Source organism: Beta vulgaris, chromosome 3, assembly GCF_026745355.1.
Source record: "Beta vulgaris subsp. vulgaris cultivar EL10 chromosome 3, EL10.2, whole genome shotgun sequence".
NCBI classification, from domain to species: domain Eukaryota; kingdom Viridiplantae; phylum Streptophyta; class Magnoliopsida; order Caryophyllales; family Amaranthaceae; genus Beta; species Beta vulgaris.
Genome location: NC_079204.1, coordinates 53,744,489 through 53,762,474, shown reverse-complemented (window position 1 = coordinate 53,762,474; position 17,986 = coordinate 53,744,489). Strand labels below are relative to the sequence as shown.

The 17,986-nt window shown below is 33.6% G+C and overlaps 1 protein-coding gene across 1 annotated transcript; it reads left to right on the top strand.

Moving 5' to 3' along the window:
* The first annotated feature begins 3,200 nt into the window (after nucleotides 1-3,200).
* Nucleotides 3,201-16,222, top strand: LOC104889513 (serine carboxypeptidase-like 45). The gene is made up of 10 exons (XM_048639964.2): nucleotides 3,201-3,521; nucleotides 3,617-3,724; nucleotides 3,820-3,915; nucleotides 4,402-4,494; nucleotides 4,598-4,668; nucleotides 4,882-5,172; nucleotides 5,482-5,603; nucleotides 13,479-13,571; nucleotides 15,469-15,586; nucleotides 15,854-16,222. The coding sequence occupies exons 1-10, from the start codon at nucleotides 3,260-3,262 to the stop codon at nucleotides 16,019-16,021; spliced, it is 1,422 nt and encodes a 473-aa protein (XP_048495921.1). The 5' UTR covers nucleotides 3,201-3,259; the 3' UTR covers nucleotides 16,022-16,222.
* The last annotated feature ends 1,764 nt before the right edge of the window (nucleotides 16,223-17,986 follow it).

Here is a 17,986-nt window from a genome sequence, read left to right as displayed (position 1 = left end):
AAAAGAATGGAGCTGAACTGAACTGAACTGATTGGAGCTGAACTGAACTGAATTGAATTGAACTGAACTGAAAATAAGCTGGGGAGAACAGGCCCTAAGTGATAAAATTGCATATTTAAGTAATGAAAAAACTCAAATTTTTTTGGAGTTTGTATTTGTGATTAATTTTGTATATGAGTTGTCTTTGTAATGAGAATGCAATATTTTTTTTATTGTCTGTGGTATTAATTTTTGGTGAATTCTCGATTACGAATTTTTTTAGTTGATTGGATCTAAATTTAATTTGATTAAATCTTTTTTATTGGCAAGTTTATGTGATTGACAATTATATGAGTTGGTTGGGTTAATAGAGATTTGGTTGAATTTTTTTTGTTAAGTATGGAGGTCGTGAATATATAAATTCAAAGGGGGATACAGTTGCTCCCCCCTGGCTTATATAATAGAGACTAGCCTTTTGTGCACGCGATGCGTGCGATGATATTTTAGGCCTAATACTAAGTAGTAAACAAACTGAAAATGCAAGTTAGTATTTAAGTCCACCTCCATTTTGTGAATAAGATTCTTTCATGTTTTTTTTATGTTGTTATTCATTTTTGTGATTTTGAATAGTTTTTTGTTTCTCAAGTCTTATACGCGCATGTTCTTTTATAATCAATATAATGATCTTTACTAAATATCGTCATGTTCTTTTTTTTGGTTTTATTCATTTTTGTAATTTATAATAGTTTTTGATATGGATTTCAGTAATTTCTCTATGATCCCAAAATTGTAACCGAAAAGTATAAGAGAATTTCAGTTTTTTTTTCCTTGTCTAACTTCTAATTCTGATTTCACAAATTGATATTTAAAAATTTTCATCATTTTAATTTTTCTCCTTTTTCTAAATGTTCACACTTTGGTTTTAGTTTGCAAGTTAATTTTTAGTTTTTGTAAAGTTTCCTGATCATTTCAGTGATTTGCGTGATTTTTACAACGTGATTTTCTCAATTCTATGAGTGATTTGTAAAGTTTCCACAGAATTGTAGAAATTAATTTTCGGTGGCTTTGTTTGACCCCCATTTTGGTATTGAGATTCCTTTTGTAATTTAGAAAGAGAAGGGGGGCAAAATAGTCAGTTCAAAAGAGGACACCGTTGTTCCCCCCTTCCCTTATGTAATAGAGATATATTGAGTAGTTTCTCATTTTATCATTTCGTCATACGAGTAATGTCGTTTAAGCTACAAGTAACCTCGTTTAGTCTTATGAGTAACTCCATTTATTCATACTAGTATAACTTTACTTATTTGTACAAGTAACCTCATTTTATTATTTGAGTAACCCCTATTATACCAAACGAGTAATCCGTTTCATTTATAAGAGTAAATTGATTAGTTTCTTATTATCTCGTGTAGTCATACAAGTAATGTCGTTTAATCTATGAGTAATCTCGTTTAATCTTACAAGTAACTAACCCAATTTTTTTGTACTAGTAACCTCATTTACTTACAGGACTAACCTCATTTAACCACACGAGTAACCCCAATCGTTTACAAAAGTAACCCCATTTCTTCTTATCAGTAACCTCATTTATTTAAGCGAATGAGGTTACTTTAATTCTTCATAAGAGTAACCTCATTTAATCATACAATAACATTATTTAATCAAAAGAGTAACCCCAACCTTTACAAAAGTAACCTGTTTAAATCATTCGACCAACCTCAATTAATGAAACGACAGTCCTATTTAATCATACAAGTAACCCCGTTTGTTCACACAATTTAATTAACCTCATTTATTTATATGAGTAACCTCATTCGTTCATAAGAGTAATCCTATTTCTTCATATAAGTATTCTCACTTAATCATATGATAATCCTATTTTATCATATAGGCAACCCTAAACATTGACAAAAGTAACCTTCTTTATTCATATGACTAACCTCATTCATTCACATGATGTAACCTCATTCATTCACATGATGAGTAACTTTGTTTAATCACATGACAATCCTTTTTAATCATACGAGTAACCTCATTTGTTCATGAGAGTCAACTGATTAGTATTCCCTTTTATTATAAAATTAACCGTATTTATTTTTAGGTTTGACACCATTTTATTGTTAAGAGTATGTAACTTCATTTGCTCATAAGAGTAACTCCATTTGTTCATAAACGTTTGTGCACAAGGGTAAACTTCAAAAGTCCATATCTCACATCACACTCAATATTTTTGAAAAATTGAAGTTGGAGATCAAAATTTAGCTCGATATCTCTCCAATGCCCGATTAAACACTCGATTCCAATGAAAAGTGAGTCAAATACAAGTCCTGTTTGGCAAACAGAGTTTAGAGTTTAGTGGTTAGAGTTTAGAGTTTGATGTTAGAGTTTTAACTTTTTGTTCAGCAAATTTGACATCTTTTTTTATAAATATATTTGGTAAAAATTAACTGATTACTAAAAGTTTATTTCCATTTGTTTGTGTAAAATGACATTTATAGACATTTTAATACATATATGTTGTATTATTATTAAAGGCAAAAAAGTCATTAAACATTTCTACCTAATCCTCTAAAGAAAATGCTCATAATAGGAGCTTTTTCATTTTGAGAGTTTTTATTCCAAAACTCTCTTTTTTACCAAACACCCCTTTTAGAGTTTTTGACTAGTCAAAACTCTAAAAATGGTCCAAACTTCTCGTTTTGCTCCAAAACTCTAATTGCCAAACACCCCCACAACCTTTTCTAAAAACAAGTTAATTGACTGACATATGCATGCATGTGGCCATACCTACATTTATAAATATGGCCAGCCACACACAAGACGAGTTGCTCCCTGCTCATATTATAGTGCGGAATAGCCAAGATGAAACTCTTGAGACATATTTTGCTTCCATGAAAACCCATGGAGAATGAAAAGAGATTCTTGGCCAGCCTTTTATCCTTAAATGGAGCATTAGAGGCGAGAGGATTAGTCACTGCTATCGGCGGTGGATACCTTGATTGTTAAAAAAAAAAAAAATTCACCAAAAAAACCCATGGAGAAACCATAAAAAATCTATTAGGTGAAGAATATTTTCCAGATTTTGGTGAACTGCAATTGTAATTACGGTGATTAGCACACTGGCCCCACTCCCTCCTTGTTCCGTGTGCCACTCCCTCTTGTAATTTGGTCTGAGTGACGGTGGGAGTATACTATATACTTGTATATGTTCATCAGTTAAGTGTCAGAAACACTACTAGACGTAGTTAGCTCTGAGTCTGAGCTCCCCACTTCTTTTATCATGTGTAGCAAAATGGTGCCTTTGACGTGGCTTATTGTTATATTCTCTGCAACTCTTTTATGCAACAATTTAGCAGAATTAACATCACCTTCATCTGGAACTCATAAAATCACACGTTTACCTGGCCAACCTCATGTTAATTTCCAGCAATTTGCTGGTTATATTACTATTGATGAAATTCAAAAAAGATATCTTTTTTACTATTTTGTTGAAGCTGAAATTAACCCTTCTTCTAAACCCCTTGTTCTTTGGCTCAATGGAGGTTCTTCATTTGTTTTATACTTTTATTTTTGAAATGGGTATTTTTATTTCATTTTTTTGACCTATTTTTTATTATTTATATGATGTGATTTTCAGGGCCTGGTTGTTCATCTCTTGGAGCAGGAGCCTTCAGTGAACATGGACCTTTTCGACCAAGTGAAAATGGAAATGTACTTGTGAAAAATGATTATAGCTGGAATAAAGGTCATTTTTTTTATTTTTACTTTTGAAAATTTTAGCTAATAATGTAAAATTACTGTTTGATTAATGGGTAAATTTTGTTGTTAATGGTTTTGCAGAAGCAAACATGTTATATCTTGAATCACCAGCAGGAGTTGGGTTTTCTTATTCTGTTAATACATCATTTTATGATGGTGTCAATGATGAGATTACAGGTTTTTTCTTGTATTAATTATGAGTAATTAATGGTATTTCAGTCCGTTTTTGGAAATTTAAGCTATTTTATTCAATAAAAAGTAACAAAATCTCACTTTGTTTATTCTTTAGTTAATTTGGGACCCTATGCTAAATTAATTAGAAGGATAGAAAGTTTTTGGTGAATAGAGAGAGACGTTAATGAGTCTGCATTCAATATTACACTCGATAAATTAAAAAGGAATAATTTTTAATTAAATTTACTTAATTTTTTTTTACTGTGGGCGGACAACTAATAGAATTGATCCTATACTTCATATGACTTTAGCCGTTTTTGTATCCCCATTTTATTTTAATTGTTACAATTTGATATTTTCCACTATTCACAAATGTCACGTGAGATCTTGTTAGATTTGTCTCTAAGTGAAACAATTAAAAGAAAACGGAGGGAGCATAAAGTAAATGCTGGAATATATTAATGGATCAATTTGTTTTGCTCTTTTCAGCAAGAGAAAATCTGGTATTTCTTCAGAATTGGCTTGCAAAATTTCCAGAATACAAGAATAGGGATCTTTTCGTTACTGGAGAGAGTTATGGAGGTTACAGTTTTATTCAATATACTTTTTAATTATGATGAGATTGATTTGTTCGTTAGACAAAAAAATTAGCACCTTAAATCACTTTTCCTTTGTTTAAAAACAGGGCATTATGTACCACAACTTGCTAATCTCATACTAAAATCAAGTCTCAAGACAAATTTGAAGGGAGTTGCTGTAAGTGATTAGTCATAAAACCAGTTAATTAAGTTTTTATTCTTTCAAGTGCATTGGTTTATATTGGATAATATTATATGTAAAGGGTAGAATGGTAATTTACTAAGTCATAGGTCTGTATTGTAAACACTACATATATTGAATGTCAGGGTTAACCTACATCAGGTTAACACAATTATTTCCTAAACTTGTACAGTTTAATTTATAATGCAGGTAGGAAATCCACTGCTGGAGTTCAACACTGACTTCAATTCAAGAACAGATTATCTTTGGTCTCATGGACTAATATCAGATGCAACTTATGAACTCTCCCAAAAAATCTGCAATGTTTCACAAATTCAAAGACAATCACTAAAAGGATTGCTCTCCTCTCCTTGTGCGCTAGTGAATTCGCATATGTCTAATGAGATTGGCAAGTTTATCGACTTCTACGATGTTACACTCGACGTTTGTTATCATTCAGTTGTGAAGCAAGCTCATGTTCTTAATAATCTTAACCAAATGGTACACATACTTGTAATGGCATTGCTCTTTTTAGCAACTCAAAATTTCATATTCTTCCTTCTAAATGCATTTTCCAAGCGAGTTTGGCAATTGTATGTTATATGTCATGTTCATGTTTTGTTTTATTATTACTTGCAATTGATTTTAATACATTGCTAACTTATGCTCATATTCTTGTCGCGAATACATGTAACCCACGTTAAACCATCAATTAATAGTGTGTAGGCGTGTAGCGTCAACGTATAAGAATTTGCATTTCTTATCAGTTGTTCTAGTTAAGATTGATTCATTTGTCAATTGAAATGACAGGATGTGCAGAAAATTGATGTTTGTATAGATGATGAAGCAACCATATACCTGAACAGAAAAGATGTACAAAAGGCTATGAATGCACACCTTGTTGGGGTTACTCAATGGGCTGTTTGTAACGAGTAAGATTCTTTCTCAACCAATTCAAACAACAATTAGTTGTATAGTGTTCTAATGTTCCTTTTTCGCAACAAAGATTTTGTTTTGACAAACAAATTTGGAACATAGCCGATATCATATGCATGCATGACTCATTAATATGCCTCATTCAAATCAACTCAAATTGTTTTGGTTATTCCTACTCATTTAGGAGGTTTGTTTTGCTTTAACTAGAATTGTTCAATATGTACATATGTCATGTCAACTAACAAAACTAAATTAGCTTGTAACAAGATTTGAACCCATGACATCTTATTATTAAATAAAGTGTAGTTATCATCTCAACAAACTTTTAATCATGCTTTAAATGTCCACCTTATTATATTTGTACCTTTTAAATGTTTAGTTTTCTTTATTATTCTAATGCGAATGGAAAAAAATAAATATCAAATTCGGAAAATATACGACCCGGGGCAACATTCGGGCGCAAATAATAGTTATATTGTGAAACCAAGACTTTTTTGAATGAAACCAAAAACTTTTATTAGCGAGCAGAGTGGAGGAATGGAGTCATTAGTGGTGTAAATGATGAAAATCGAGTTCAAGTTTGAGCTAGCTCGACTCGACTCATTAGCATTTTGAGTCGAACTCGAGTTGAGTCGAACTCGAGTTGAGTCGAGCTCACTCGAGTCGAGTTTTGACCAAATGAGTTAAGCCTTAACCGAGTACTCCCTCTGTATTCTTTTATCTTTCTCACTTTCTGTTTTAGGGTGTATTTTTTTAATCTTCTCACTTTGAATCTATCCATTTTAAGTTCTATTTTCGGACAACAATACCCCTTATTTGTTTGCATATTTACACCCAATACCTAGCTAAAATAATAAACAAAGTATATTTATTGTACTTGAGTCTGACGTTATATCTCCTCCAGATTTCTCCCCTATCTCTATCTCTGTCTCTCTCTCCTCTCTCCTTCCTCTTTGTCTTCCTTCTTAAATTCTCCAGAGTTTTCCATTGACTCTCTCATCTCTCTGTTCTTCATCTTTATGGAAAACTCTCAACCACTCCCCATTAAATCCCTTCCATTAAATGTTCCAACGTCTTTTTTTTCTCTCACCTTGGGCTATAAATCTTCACATCAACCCTCTGAAACATCAATGTTAAAAAAAACCCTAGATCTACACCATCTCCCTCTTTCTCTTCATTTTTTCTGCGTTTTTCAGTCTCTTCATCTTCTCTCTTCATAGAGTCTTTTTATTTTGGGCTCTTCGTTTTTTCTACAACATCAGTTATCTTGAAAACCCTAGATCTACATCAATAATTTTTACTGCCTTTAATTCTTCGTTTTTCCTGATCTACATCAATTATCTTGCGATTACTCTGTTTGATCTATATTTTCACTCTGTTTAATTTCAACAATGGCTGAAAAAGTTACTTCTGAGATTTCTAAAGAATGTGAGGTTGTTCCAGACTCTGAAAGTGTTACGAATGAGCTATGCAACACCGAGGAAGAAGAGGAACTTGTTGTTCCAGACACACCAGACAGGGAAGTTCCCAGATCTGAGCCTGAAATTGATGAGTTCCCTTTGCCATCTCCTGAGGAAATTTACGAGAATTTGAGAATATATTTCCCAGCTATAAAACTTGAGCATTGTCAGCCTTCAAGGGAGTTCCGCTAACTCTTTCAATTTCTGTTTAATTATTGTGTGTTGTTAAATTTGCGTGGAATTTGTGTGGAATTTGTTGTGGAATTTGTGTGGAATTTGTGTGGGCAGAAGATGTATGTGTGGAATTTGGATGAATGTGGAATTTTCTATCGTTAATGAGAAGATTAGTTGTATTTGTGGAATTTTCTATAGTTTGTCAAAGATAAGATTGTTGGGATTTGTTTTTATATTGTTGGATTATTCATGAACATGTTTATCTGGTGTTTTTGTTTTGTTGCATGTGTTTGTTTTGTTTCAAGAAATAACAGGTTCCTTCTTGAAATTTTCCATGCTTTACAAAAACTGAAAATAAAATCATTGATTCTTGTTCGGTTATGCTCCTGTAATTCGAATTTGCTAAGGGACTATGTTAAGAGTGTCGAATTTGCTGCGGAATTGGACTTATCAAATTTGATGTTGATTGTGTGTCGAATTTTTGTTGTTGATAAGTCCTGTGATGATGAATGGATGAATATGGCCAGTTGGTTAGTTAACTGTTTGTGAGGCTTACATAGATACATAGATATGATCATGTTAGCTATGTGATGAGGCTCACAGTAGCCACCATATGTGCTTAATGCATGACAACATTTAATAAATTCTTTGTAATTGCCACCTCAGTTAATTACCTCTATGATAAATTGAGAGGTTAAATATTCTAATATGCAAGATATATGTACCCAACATGATGAGACTCAATTCAATAAATAGATTTGCATGATGGACTTGTAAATTTAGGTAAGTTACAACCCTAAAAATAGCCTAAAAACAGCCTAACATCCACAATGTTTACAAAATGTGTTTTTTTTTTCTATGTACCCAAAATGTGTGTTTCTTCAACAAAATAAAATCTTCACAGAAACTTGTCTTGTTGTTGTTGGATGTTTTAGTTGCCATTCAAATGATCATCAACAAACTGAATAGCCTTTTGAACATCTTCAATACTTGGACCAACTTCTTCTGGGAGTAATCCTAAGTCTTCCAACTGTTTTTTCTTTGCATGAGGCTCATCATATTCATTACTTCCACATACCTTGAGAACTTCATTTAAGTAAAATTGAAGTGACATCCACACATTACTTAGAGTTTTAGGGTGTAGTTCTTCCCCACGATTCATTCACAGCAGTTACTAGTTGGTCAATTGTCCTTGGAGATTTCTTATATTGCAATGTTTGAAGTGATCAAAGTAACCAAGATCCAAACAATTCATGTCTGGGCTGTTAGGAGGCTGTTGTATCAACCTAAAATCGAATCCATCTAGTAGTCTATGTTGTTGAAAAATTGGATCATCATTTGTTATGTGTGATGGTGCATTGTCTTGCTGAATGTAAATGACCTTACTTAGGTCATCTGGCCATTTCTCCCTGATAGCAGGCATAATCTTATGAACCAACATGTCCCTAATAACATCCTTTGTAATTGCTTCAATGGGTTTGGTTTCTAAAGTACCCTAGGTCTGTTGTTTGATCTTCTTTGTGCTGGAACTTGTTTGGTGAAAGCCCATATGCCAATCTTGCCATTAAATGCACAAGAACCATTCTGGTTCCACCTTGGTCTTGCAACAGCAGCTATAAACATGGCTTTAGGTATGAAATTCTTGTTTTTTATCTTCCTCCATGGTGTTTTTTCCCTTGGATGGAGATATGCTCTTACCCTTTTCTGAGTCATATAGAACCATTTTTCATCTATATGGACAACATTTCTCATGTCTATGTATGTTGAATTTGTGTAAAGTGTGTTTCTTTGTATTAAACTTAGTATCCACATACATCTTCTCAACTGTTTTTTCATATTCAAATCTGGCTTTAATGGGTTTGTATGTGGCCTTAATCCCCCCCTTTTAACTATCCTTCCTAGTGTTGTGAAATGCAAGTTAAGTGATGTTGCTAATGACCTCAAACTTGTTCTTTGACATAAAGGTACAAATGAAACCTGTTCAAGAGTGATTTTGGCTCTCTTTCTTCCACACTTGTGCTTGTTGGTTTTGACGTTTATGGGTAGCCCGTCATCGTGTTGCTTCTTCGCCTTCTTCCATATGGTGTAGACTGTCCTTGTGCTGATGTTGAACTTTTCAGCACATAGCTTCTTGGCTCCCCATGGAGATTCCCACCACTGTGTGACTTAAAAGCCACTCTGCTACTTTTTGTCGTGTTCATTGCTGAGCCTAGGCCATGGTGCTGAGATACAGATGCTACCGAACAGATGCTTCATCTTTGTTTTCTGCCTGGCTGATGGCAATGATGCCCAAATATTTTACTCTTTTTCTTCTCTTTTAAGTCATTTAGTGGTGTGGATTACTGTATGGAGGCTTTTATATACTGAAGTCAGATTTGTAATTAGTTTGAATTTTTTAGGAGTAGTATGAAATTAAAGAGGGAAATGAATTAGTTTGAATTTTTATTAGGAGGAAATTTTAGTAGAAACCTACGTACTGTATGAAATTAAAGAGGGAAATGAAAATGTTACTTTCCCTCCTTATTTTTAGTTGGCTGGTGTATAAATGCAATTGTACTTTGCATCCTTGTTTATTAAAATAAAATCAAATGTCACTTTCATGCTTTATATATATACAAAATGGTAAAATAATCAGGACATTGTACTTACTTCTACCTTTTTTCTTTTTCTCTTTATTTTGTAAAATCGAATTCCTCCCATGTGGGGTGAATCTCTCCTTTCCTTATTTTTGGTGAAAGATACCAAGTAGGAAAGATAAAAGAATACAGAGGGAGTATATTCCGAGTAACTTGTGATTGTCTCATATTAAAAGCAACCATGAGTTAGAAAATTGTTGAATTTAGGTATTTTGCTATTAATAATTGGTTAATCGAGTTTGTCACGAGTTTTCTAGTCGAGTACTAAGTTGTTTGACTCGGCTCGCCAACATCTTAAGTCGAGCTCAAGTTCACTTCGAGCTCACTCCATTCGAGTTTTGACCGAGTCGATCTCGAATAGCTCACGAGTTGTCTCGTCTGATTTACACCCGTAGGAGTCATCATTAAGGGTGCGTTCTATTCAACTTAGGGCCTGTTCTCTTCGGCATAAAACAGCTGAACTGAACTGAACTGAACTGAACTTATTGGAGCTGAACTGAACTGAACTGAACTTATCAGAGCTGAACTGAACTGAACTGAACTGAATTGAATTGAATTGAAATAAACTGAATGTAATAAATATATAAATAATATTTTAAACAAGAATAATATGAATATTAAATAATAATTATAAAAATAAATAATAATAATGAATAATAATAATAATAATAATAATAGTATTTTGGATATTTTTAAATGATAGTTATAAATAAATAATATTAATAATAATAATAATTAATGATAATAATGATAATTAATAATAATTTTTATATTATTTGTATTAATATATTAATACTTGATGATGATATATAATAACAATAATATCTAAGAAGTAAATTAATATTACTATTTTAATAATATAAAAATATTTAGTAATAAAAATAATGATTGGGTTGGACCGCAAAAATTATATCATAAACCGTCTTGGCGCGATTTGATTGGTTTATGGGCTAAAAAACGTGGGTTTATTTGTGCTTTGACCTAAATCATGTTCCTCCTAATAATAATATTAATAATAATGAGTAAAGCTATAATAAACAAAATAATATATAGAAACAACAATAATAATAATAATTATAATACTTAATAGTAATGATATATATTTAAATAATAATAATAATAATCATAATAATAATCATAATAATAATAAATAATAATAATAATAATAATAATAATAATAATAAGAGTAATTAGTAAAATAAATTATACCAACATAATAATAATATTTAACAAAATAATTATAAAAGAATGGAGCTGAACTGAACTGAACTGATCTGAACTGAATTGATCTGAACTGAACTGAACTGAACTTATTGGAGCTGAACTGAACTGAACTGAACTTATTAGAGCTGAACTGAACTGAACTGAACTGAAAATAAGCTGGGGAGAACAGGCCCTTATTGGCCTTGAACTTATTGGACCTTATCTGAACTGAACTTATTGAACATGAACTGAACTTATTGGAAATTATTAAACTTGATTGGACCTAATTCAACTTATTGGACCTGATTGAACCTGATTGGAACTTATTGAACCTTATTGGAACTTATTGACCTTATTGAAACTTATTAGACCTTATTGGACCTGATTGAAACTTATTAGACCTTATTGGACCTGATTGAAACTTATTTGACCTTATTAGACAAAAACATTGACCATGAAAAACATAAATATTACCACTAACGTAAATACTACCCCTCAAAATTTTTTATGGAGTATATTATAATTCATCCTTTAAAAAATAATGATTATTAATTATTATGATAATTAATTGGAAAATTTGTCATAAACCACCTTTTATAATCACTTTTTTTGTGAGAAACCACCTTTTAAAAAAAAATTGGTTAATTAACCACCTTTTTGGTTCTTTTTTTTTGTTGGAAGCCACCACTTGCCGGAATCTGGTATTGATCTCGATTTTTCGGCATTGACCATCAATTTTTCGCCATTCTTCCCCTTTATCTTTCTCCCCCCTCGCATCCCCGGCAACCCACCCTCCCCCTCGCATCCCCGGCAACCCCCCCTTCTCTCTCGCATCCCCCGGCAACCCCCCTCCTCCCTCGCAACCCGCCGGCAAACACCCCCACGACCATCCCCACCCTCCCATCCCTAAGCCCATCTCCTCCCTCGCATCTGCCGACATCTCAGGTGGAAGAAATGGCGAAAATCTGGAAAAAAAATGTCGAAAATCTGATGGTCAACGCCGGAAAATCAAGGTCAACGCCGGATTCCGGCAAGTGGTGACTTCCAACAAAAAAAAAAAAGGAACCAAAAAGGTGGCTAATTAACCAAATTTTTTTAAAAGGTGATTTCTCACAAAAAAGTAATTATAAAAGGTGGTTTCTCACAAAAAAGTGATTATAAAAGGTGGTTTCTGACAAATTTTCCTAATTAATTTAACAAAAATATTTACTATTAATATATTTGCCTTTATATAACTTTCATCACTAACATATCTAATAGTCTTGTTTTACTTTTATAAAACACTAGTTGAAAATCAAAAATTGATTAACATTTATTGCTAACAAGTTAAAATTGGCACATATAAAAAATTCTCACTTCACTTTCATTAATGTGAAGGTAAGTAGATAGCATTAACATTTATTGCTAACAAGTATAATACTATACATTGTGGTACTTTAATAAAAAAATTCTAATAATAACATAATCAACTAATAGTAATATGAATAATAAAATAATAGACATAATACAAATAAATAATAAAATAATAGACATAATATATACAAATAAATAATAAAATAATAGACACTAATACAAGTACAATACTATATAATCATTGTGGTACTTTAATTAAAATTCTAATAATAACATAATCCGCTAATAGTAGTGATATGAAATTATGAATAACAAAATAATGGACAATGATACAAATGTTTATTGAACATTGACTATTTGAACCTTATTGGACCTTATTAGACCTGATTGAAACTTATTGGACCTTATTAGATCTGATTGAAACTTATTGCACCTGATTGGAACTTATTGCACCTGATTGGAACTTATTGGACCTTATTAGACCTTATTGGAACTTATTGCACTTATTAGACCTTATTGCAACTTATCTGAACTTATCTGAACTTATTGGACCTGAAACCTAATTTTTTAAGTTGAACAAAACGCACCCTAATTGCTAAATGTGTTTTTGACCTGTGACGATCACATTTCAAATTGTCACATTTGAAATTGACAATGTTATTTTTGCAAATTTTGTTTTCTTTTGTTAGATAGACCAAATAATACTTCTCCCGCTTCATATCAGGATTACACATTTATGAAAAAGGTTACGTAGAGTAAAGAGATATAAATATACAAAACGGGGGACATATGTGATAGAAGATTAATAAAATAACACATTACCAAATACTATATGGAATAAAGTAGGGACAATAAGAACTAATTAGTTGGATCTAAAATGACACTCTATGATCGAGATTCGAGACTGACAATTTCTCTAGTTAAGATATGGCATATAATTGATGATATCAATCGGTAATTAAACGTGATAATCAAAGTGGTTTAACTATTTCCAAAGGGAGGGCCTATAGAATATTCTTGTGACTATTTCTTTTTTTTTGTATAGCGTGTTGAACTATCGCAAAGACGATGTGGAGATTCCTACTCTTCCATTACTTGGCACCTTCGTAAAAAGTGGCGTTCGAGTTCTGGTTTATAGGTATTAGGTAATGTTACTACTTACTTTATTTTTTTTACTACTTGCATAGTTTTTTTTTTTGCACAAGGGTTAAAATTGAGGAGCGCAATAGATAAAGATAAAAAACGGAACCCCATGTGCTAGGAGAAAAATTGTGAGGGGAGAGCTAGGTCAAGCTTAATGTTGACGTGGGTGTCAAGGAGGGCTAGAGTACAGAATTGAAGTTGTTGGGAGAGATGAGCAGGGAGAGCTTGTGTGGTGTGGGTCGAAGCACTGGGAGCAGGAGAGTGATGTCAAGTTAGCTGACGCGTTGGCTGTGGCATGGCGGGGGATGATTACCGCAAAGTCAAGGGAGATACAAAATCTTGTGGTGGAGAGCGACAACATGGATGTGGTAAATGCACTAAAGAAGGCAGCTACGAGAATGAGTATTTTTTTTTGGAAAATTCTTCAGGTACCCCTGAAGTTTGGCGTAATTCCTAAATTATCCCCCACATTTGGGGAATTCCTCAGATACCCTTGAGGTTTGTGTTTGGCCTCAAAATACCCTTACTATGGATGGAACCCTAACGCTGTTTGGTTTTCCTTTTCTCTCTCCCCAATTTTCTCTCTCCTTCCATTCCGCCACGTACTACCAAACCCTTCCTCCCTCACTCCGGAGCCGACAACCCTACCCCATTCCCGATTCCCTTACCCTCGACGTTGGCGCCGGCCAAAATAGCAGAACAGCAGCCTATGGTAGTTTCGAGGGCGGGTTTAAGGGTTTGGGGGCGGCGTATCTGGGTGGGGAGGGTGTTGACTCACGTTGGGAGACTGGAAGGGGGGCCATTTCCGATTGGGGGAAATGGGGAGGGGGTGGTATCAGGGTGGGTGGGGTGGGGGAATCGAGAATGGGGAAAGGGAAGGCTAAGGTGGGGCGTCGAGGGTGGGGGAAAGGGAGAGGGTGGGGTCTCCAGGGGTGTTGCTGTTCTGGCCGGCGAAGGGAAGAGGGTGGAGCGCCGGGGGTGCTGTGTTCTAGCAGGCGAAGGAAAGAGGGTATGGTCGCCAGTGTCGAAGTGGGCGGTGGTCGCCGGCTGGGGGAGGGGGTTGGCAGTGGGTGGGGGAATGGGAGGAGAGAGAAAATTGGGGAGAGAGAGGGAAAACCTAACGGCGTTAGGATTCCGTCGATAGTAAGGGTATTTTGAGCCAAACACAAACCTTAGGGGTATCTGAGGAATTCCCCAAATGTGGGGAGCCTCAAGTACACCTGAGGAATTTTCCCTTTTTTTCTGAGGACATTTTCCATTTAGTTCATAGCTTTGATTAGGGGTGATCATTTTGGATCCGGAAAATGTGATCCGAATTCGATATGAAAAGATCGGATATCCGAAAACGAAAAATTACATATTTCAAAGGAAAAGTTCTTAAAATAAGTTCTGGATCGAATCGAATATTTCATATATCCGGTCTCGGAAACAGATATTTCGGATCATATATCCGAAAATAAACAAAGATTCCAATGTTTCAGTCATTTTTAGATATCTGAAAATGAAAATTACTGATTCCAAAATTTTCGAATATTCGATCTGGAAACTAAAGAAATGGATCGGATATCCGATTTTCGGGTTGGATCGACCAAATCAAACATATATGAACACCCCTGTATATTGTTTTACGCCATTTCAAGGAACAACTATTGCCTTTTTGTTTTATTTCAAAGGAAAAATAAAATAAAAACTAGTTTCGAGAGAAAGTACCCAAAAAAACACTTAATTGAATATATGTTATTGAGAAATCCTACAACTCTTGCCATCTTCCTTAATTTCCTATAGAAAATGAAAAGCGAGCACTATATTATAGAATGCGGGGAATAATTCACTTTAACGGACTTGAAAAAACATTTCTTTTTTTATTACTAAGAAATTTTATCTTTATACAGCGGTGACCAAGATTCAGCAATACCCCTAACCGGAAGTAGGAGGATGGTAGATGGTCTAGCCAAGGAACTGGGACTCAAGACCTGTATGTCGTACAGAACCTGGTTGTCTGATAAACAGCTTAGTTTCCTAATTCTTCATTCATTCCCTAACCAATGGAAAGTTTTAATATTACATCATTATGCACTAATGAAGTTCGAGGTGTTAGATTATTCTAGTCTAGCAAGATTCAAAAACATATAGTATGCTGTAAATCCGAAATTGGATTTAATTGACTCATCGCTCGAACATATCTCGACTTAATCTGAATCGTAATGACCCGTTTGTCAACTCTAAACATATGCCGATATGGTGACATGTAAGAACCTAACATCTTAATATGGACAGGTTGGTGGATGGACACAGGTATATGGTGACATACTTGCATTTGCAACTATAAGAGGAGCAGCCCATGAAGCTCCATATTCACAACCTGCACGTTCTCTCGTGCTTTTTCGCTCTTTCTTGAACGGTTACACATCCAGATGTGATGTCAATTGCTCGATGATTTCATAGATTCTTCCAAAGACAGAATTTCCATCAGAAATTAAACTACTGTTTTACTTACTATCTACATGATGATATAGGAGTACTGTTGGGAAAATATGCTTCGGAGCTAGTGGTTTTGTACGTTTAGGAAGTTATTATCAGAGTAACTTAGGATGTTTGGAATAACCCCAAGTTGGTGGGTTGTTGTTGTGTTGTTAGTGGATATCAGTAAGCGCAAGTTATTCTGTAATACAGTGAATTAGTTTCTCTTACTTTCTCCTGCCAGCTTCCTCATCTAATTACTAGTCTTACATGCACGTAAAGTAGAAAAAATAAAATTAATTGGATAGAAAAACTATCTTTACATTTAATTTTCTAAAAAAACTGATGTTGAGTTTAAGTGTTCTACTTTCCCCCTTTTTTTTCGTTCAAATGAAACAGTTAGTTATCATCTTTCTTTCTTTTTACTTTTTTTTTTTCATTTTTCTATTTTTTGGTGTCCCCCATGTGTTGCTTTATATAATAGAGATAGAATAGAGATTTTTTGGTGTCCCCCATGTGTTGCCTTATAGAATAGAGATATAACTAGTATTTTTAGCGCAGGTGATACCCCGAATAGTTACAATAGCAAAATATATTACTACTCATAAGTTTTATAATTGATTTTATTAGTTTTTCATAATTTCTAGTGTGAAATTGAAATAATGGCATTACGACATGATAAATTATTTTTAAAAAATTTCCAAAAAATTGGGATAAAAATAACAATGTCAATGAAATTGGAATAAGAGAATGTTATTACAAAGCTCAGCTCGAGCTCGATGTGAGACACTTAATAATTTACATAAATATCACCTAAGTAGGAAGTTTCGAGCATGCTCACAAGCTTTTGAGTCAAGCCATAGACGATTCGGACTTGGCTCGCTTTCCCGAACTTGAGTCAAGCCCACTCGAGCCAAGCTTTAACCGAGTCGAACTCGAATAGTTCGCGAGCAGGCTTGGCTCATTCCCACCACTTATTACCTTAATAAAAAGTATTAGAGATCAAAAAGCTTCACCTATGTCTCAATAGTTACATATAATTACAAGATTTTATTATGTTTTACTTTGAAATATTAAATATTGAAATCATAGTGGATTGCTGGTTAATCTCTTACATTTTATTTGAAAGGAATGTATTCAAAACTAGCTTCACATTGTTAATATCTTTTAATGAAATCATAAACATGTATTAGAAGCCTGAGTCTATTAGTATAGATTTAGTTTCTACAAGTGCTACAATGCAAAAAAAAACTCCGATCAAGATAATACATTACGCTTGCATGTATAATCAAATCATATAAATCAGACAGAACCAATAAGAACCAGACTTTCAGTTTAGACCTAATGATATTAGACTATGAAACCAAGTGTGATACTAGATATATTTTGCATTCATTACTTCATCAGAAGTAAATAGATCACTTAGCATTACAATGTTCACAGTTTACCATGAAATATCATCAGTCAAAATAGCTTCTATTTCTTATTCAATAATAACTAGACTTATGATCTTTGTTAATTCAAAAATTACACAGTAATACTACTCTTTATTTCTTTGAAGAATGTAATTTTTTTTACCAGTTTTCTTTCAAGATAGACTTCAATTTATGCCAGTGGTTGGGCTAATATTTCAATAGGCAGGCCGTCTCAAAAAGAACTTGCAGTTGCAGATGGATGTCTTCCTAAATCCTAATTGCCAGGAAAGGTTAATGAATCTGAACCTACTTTCAGGAGGACTGTTAATGAATCTGAACCTACTCGGAATCCTACTCCCTCCAAAGCACCTGTTACTGGTTCTTCGATGACAATCAATCGAACAGAGCCACTCATTGCCATTGATAAAGAACAATACAGCTACAGTTTTTTTGTTGAGTTTTCTGTCATTTCTTAGTTTGCTAGTTATTCTACAAACTTTTAACATGATTGTAGACCGTACTAAAATATGATATA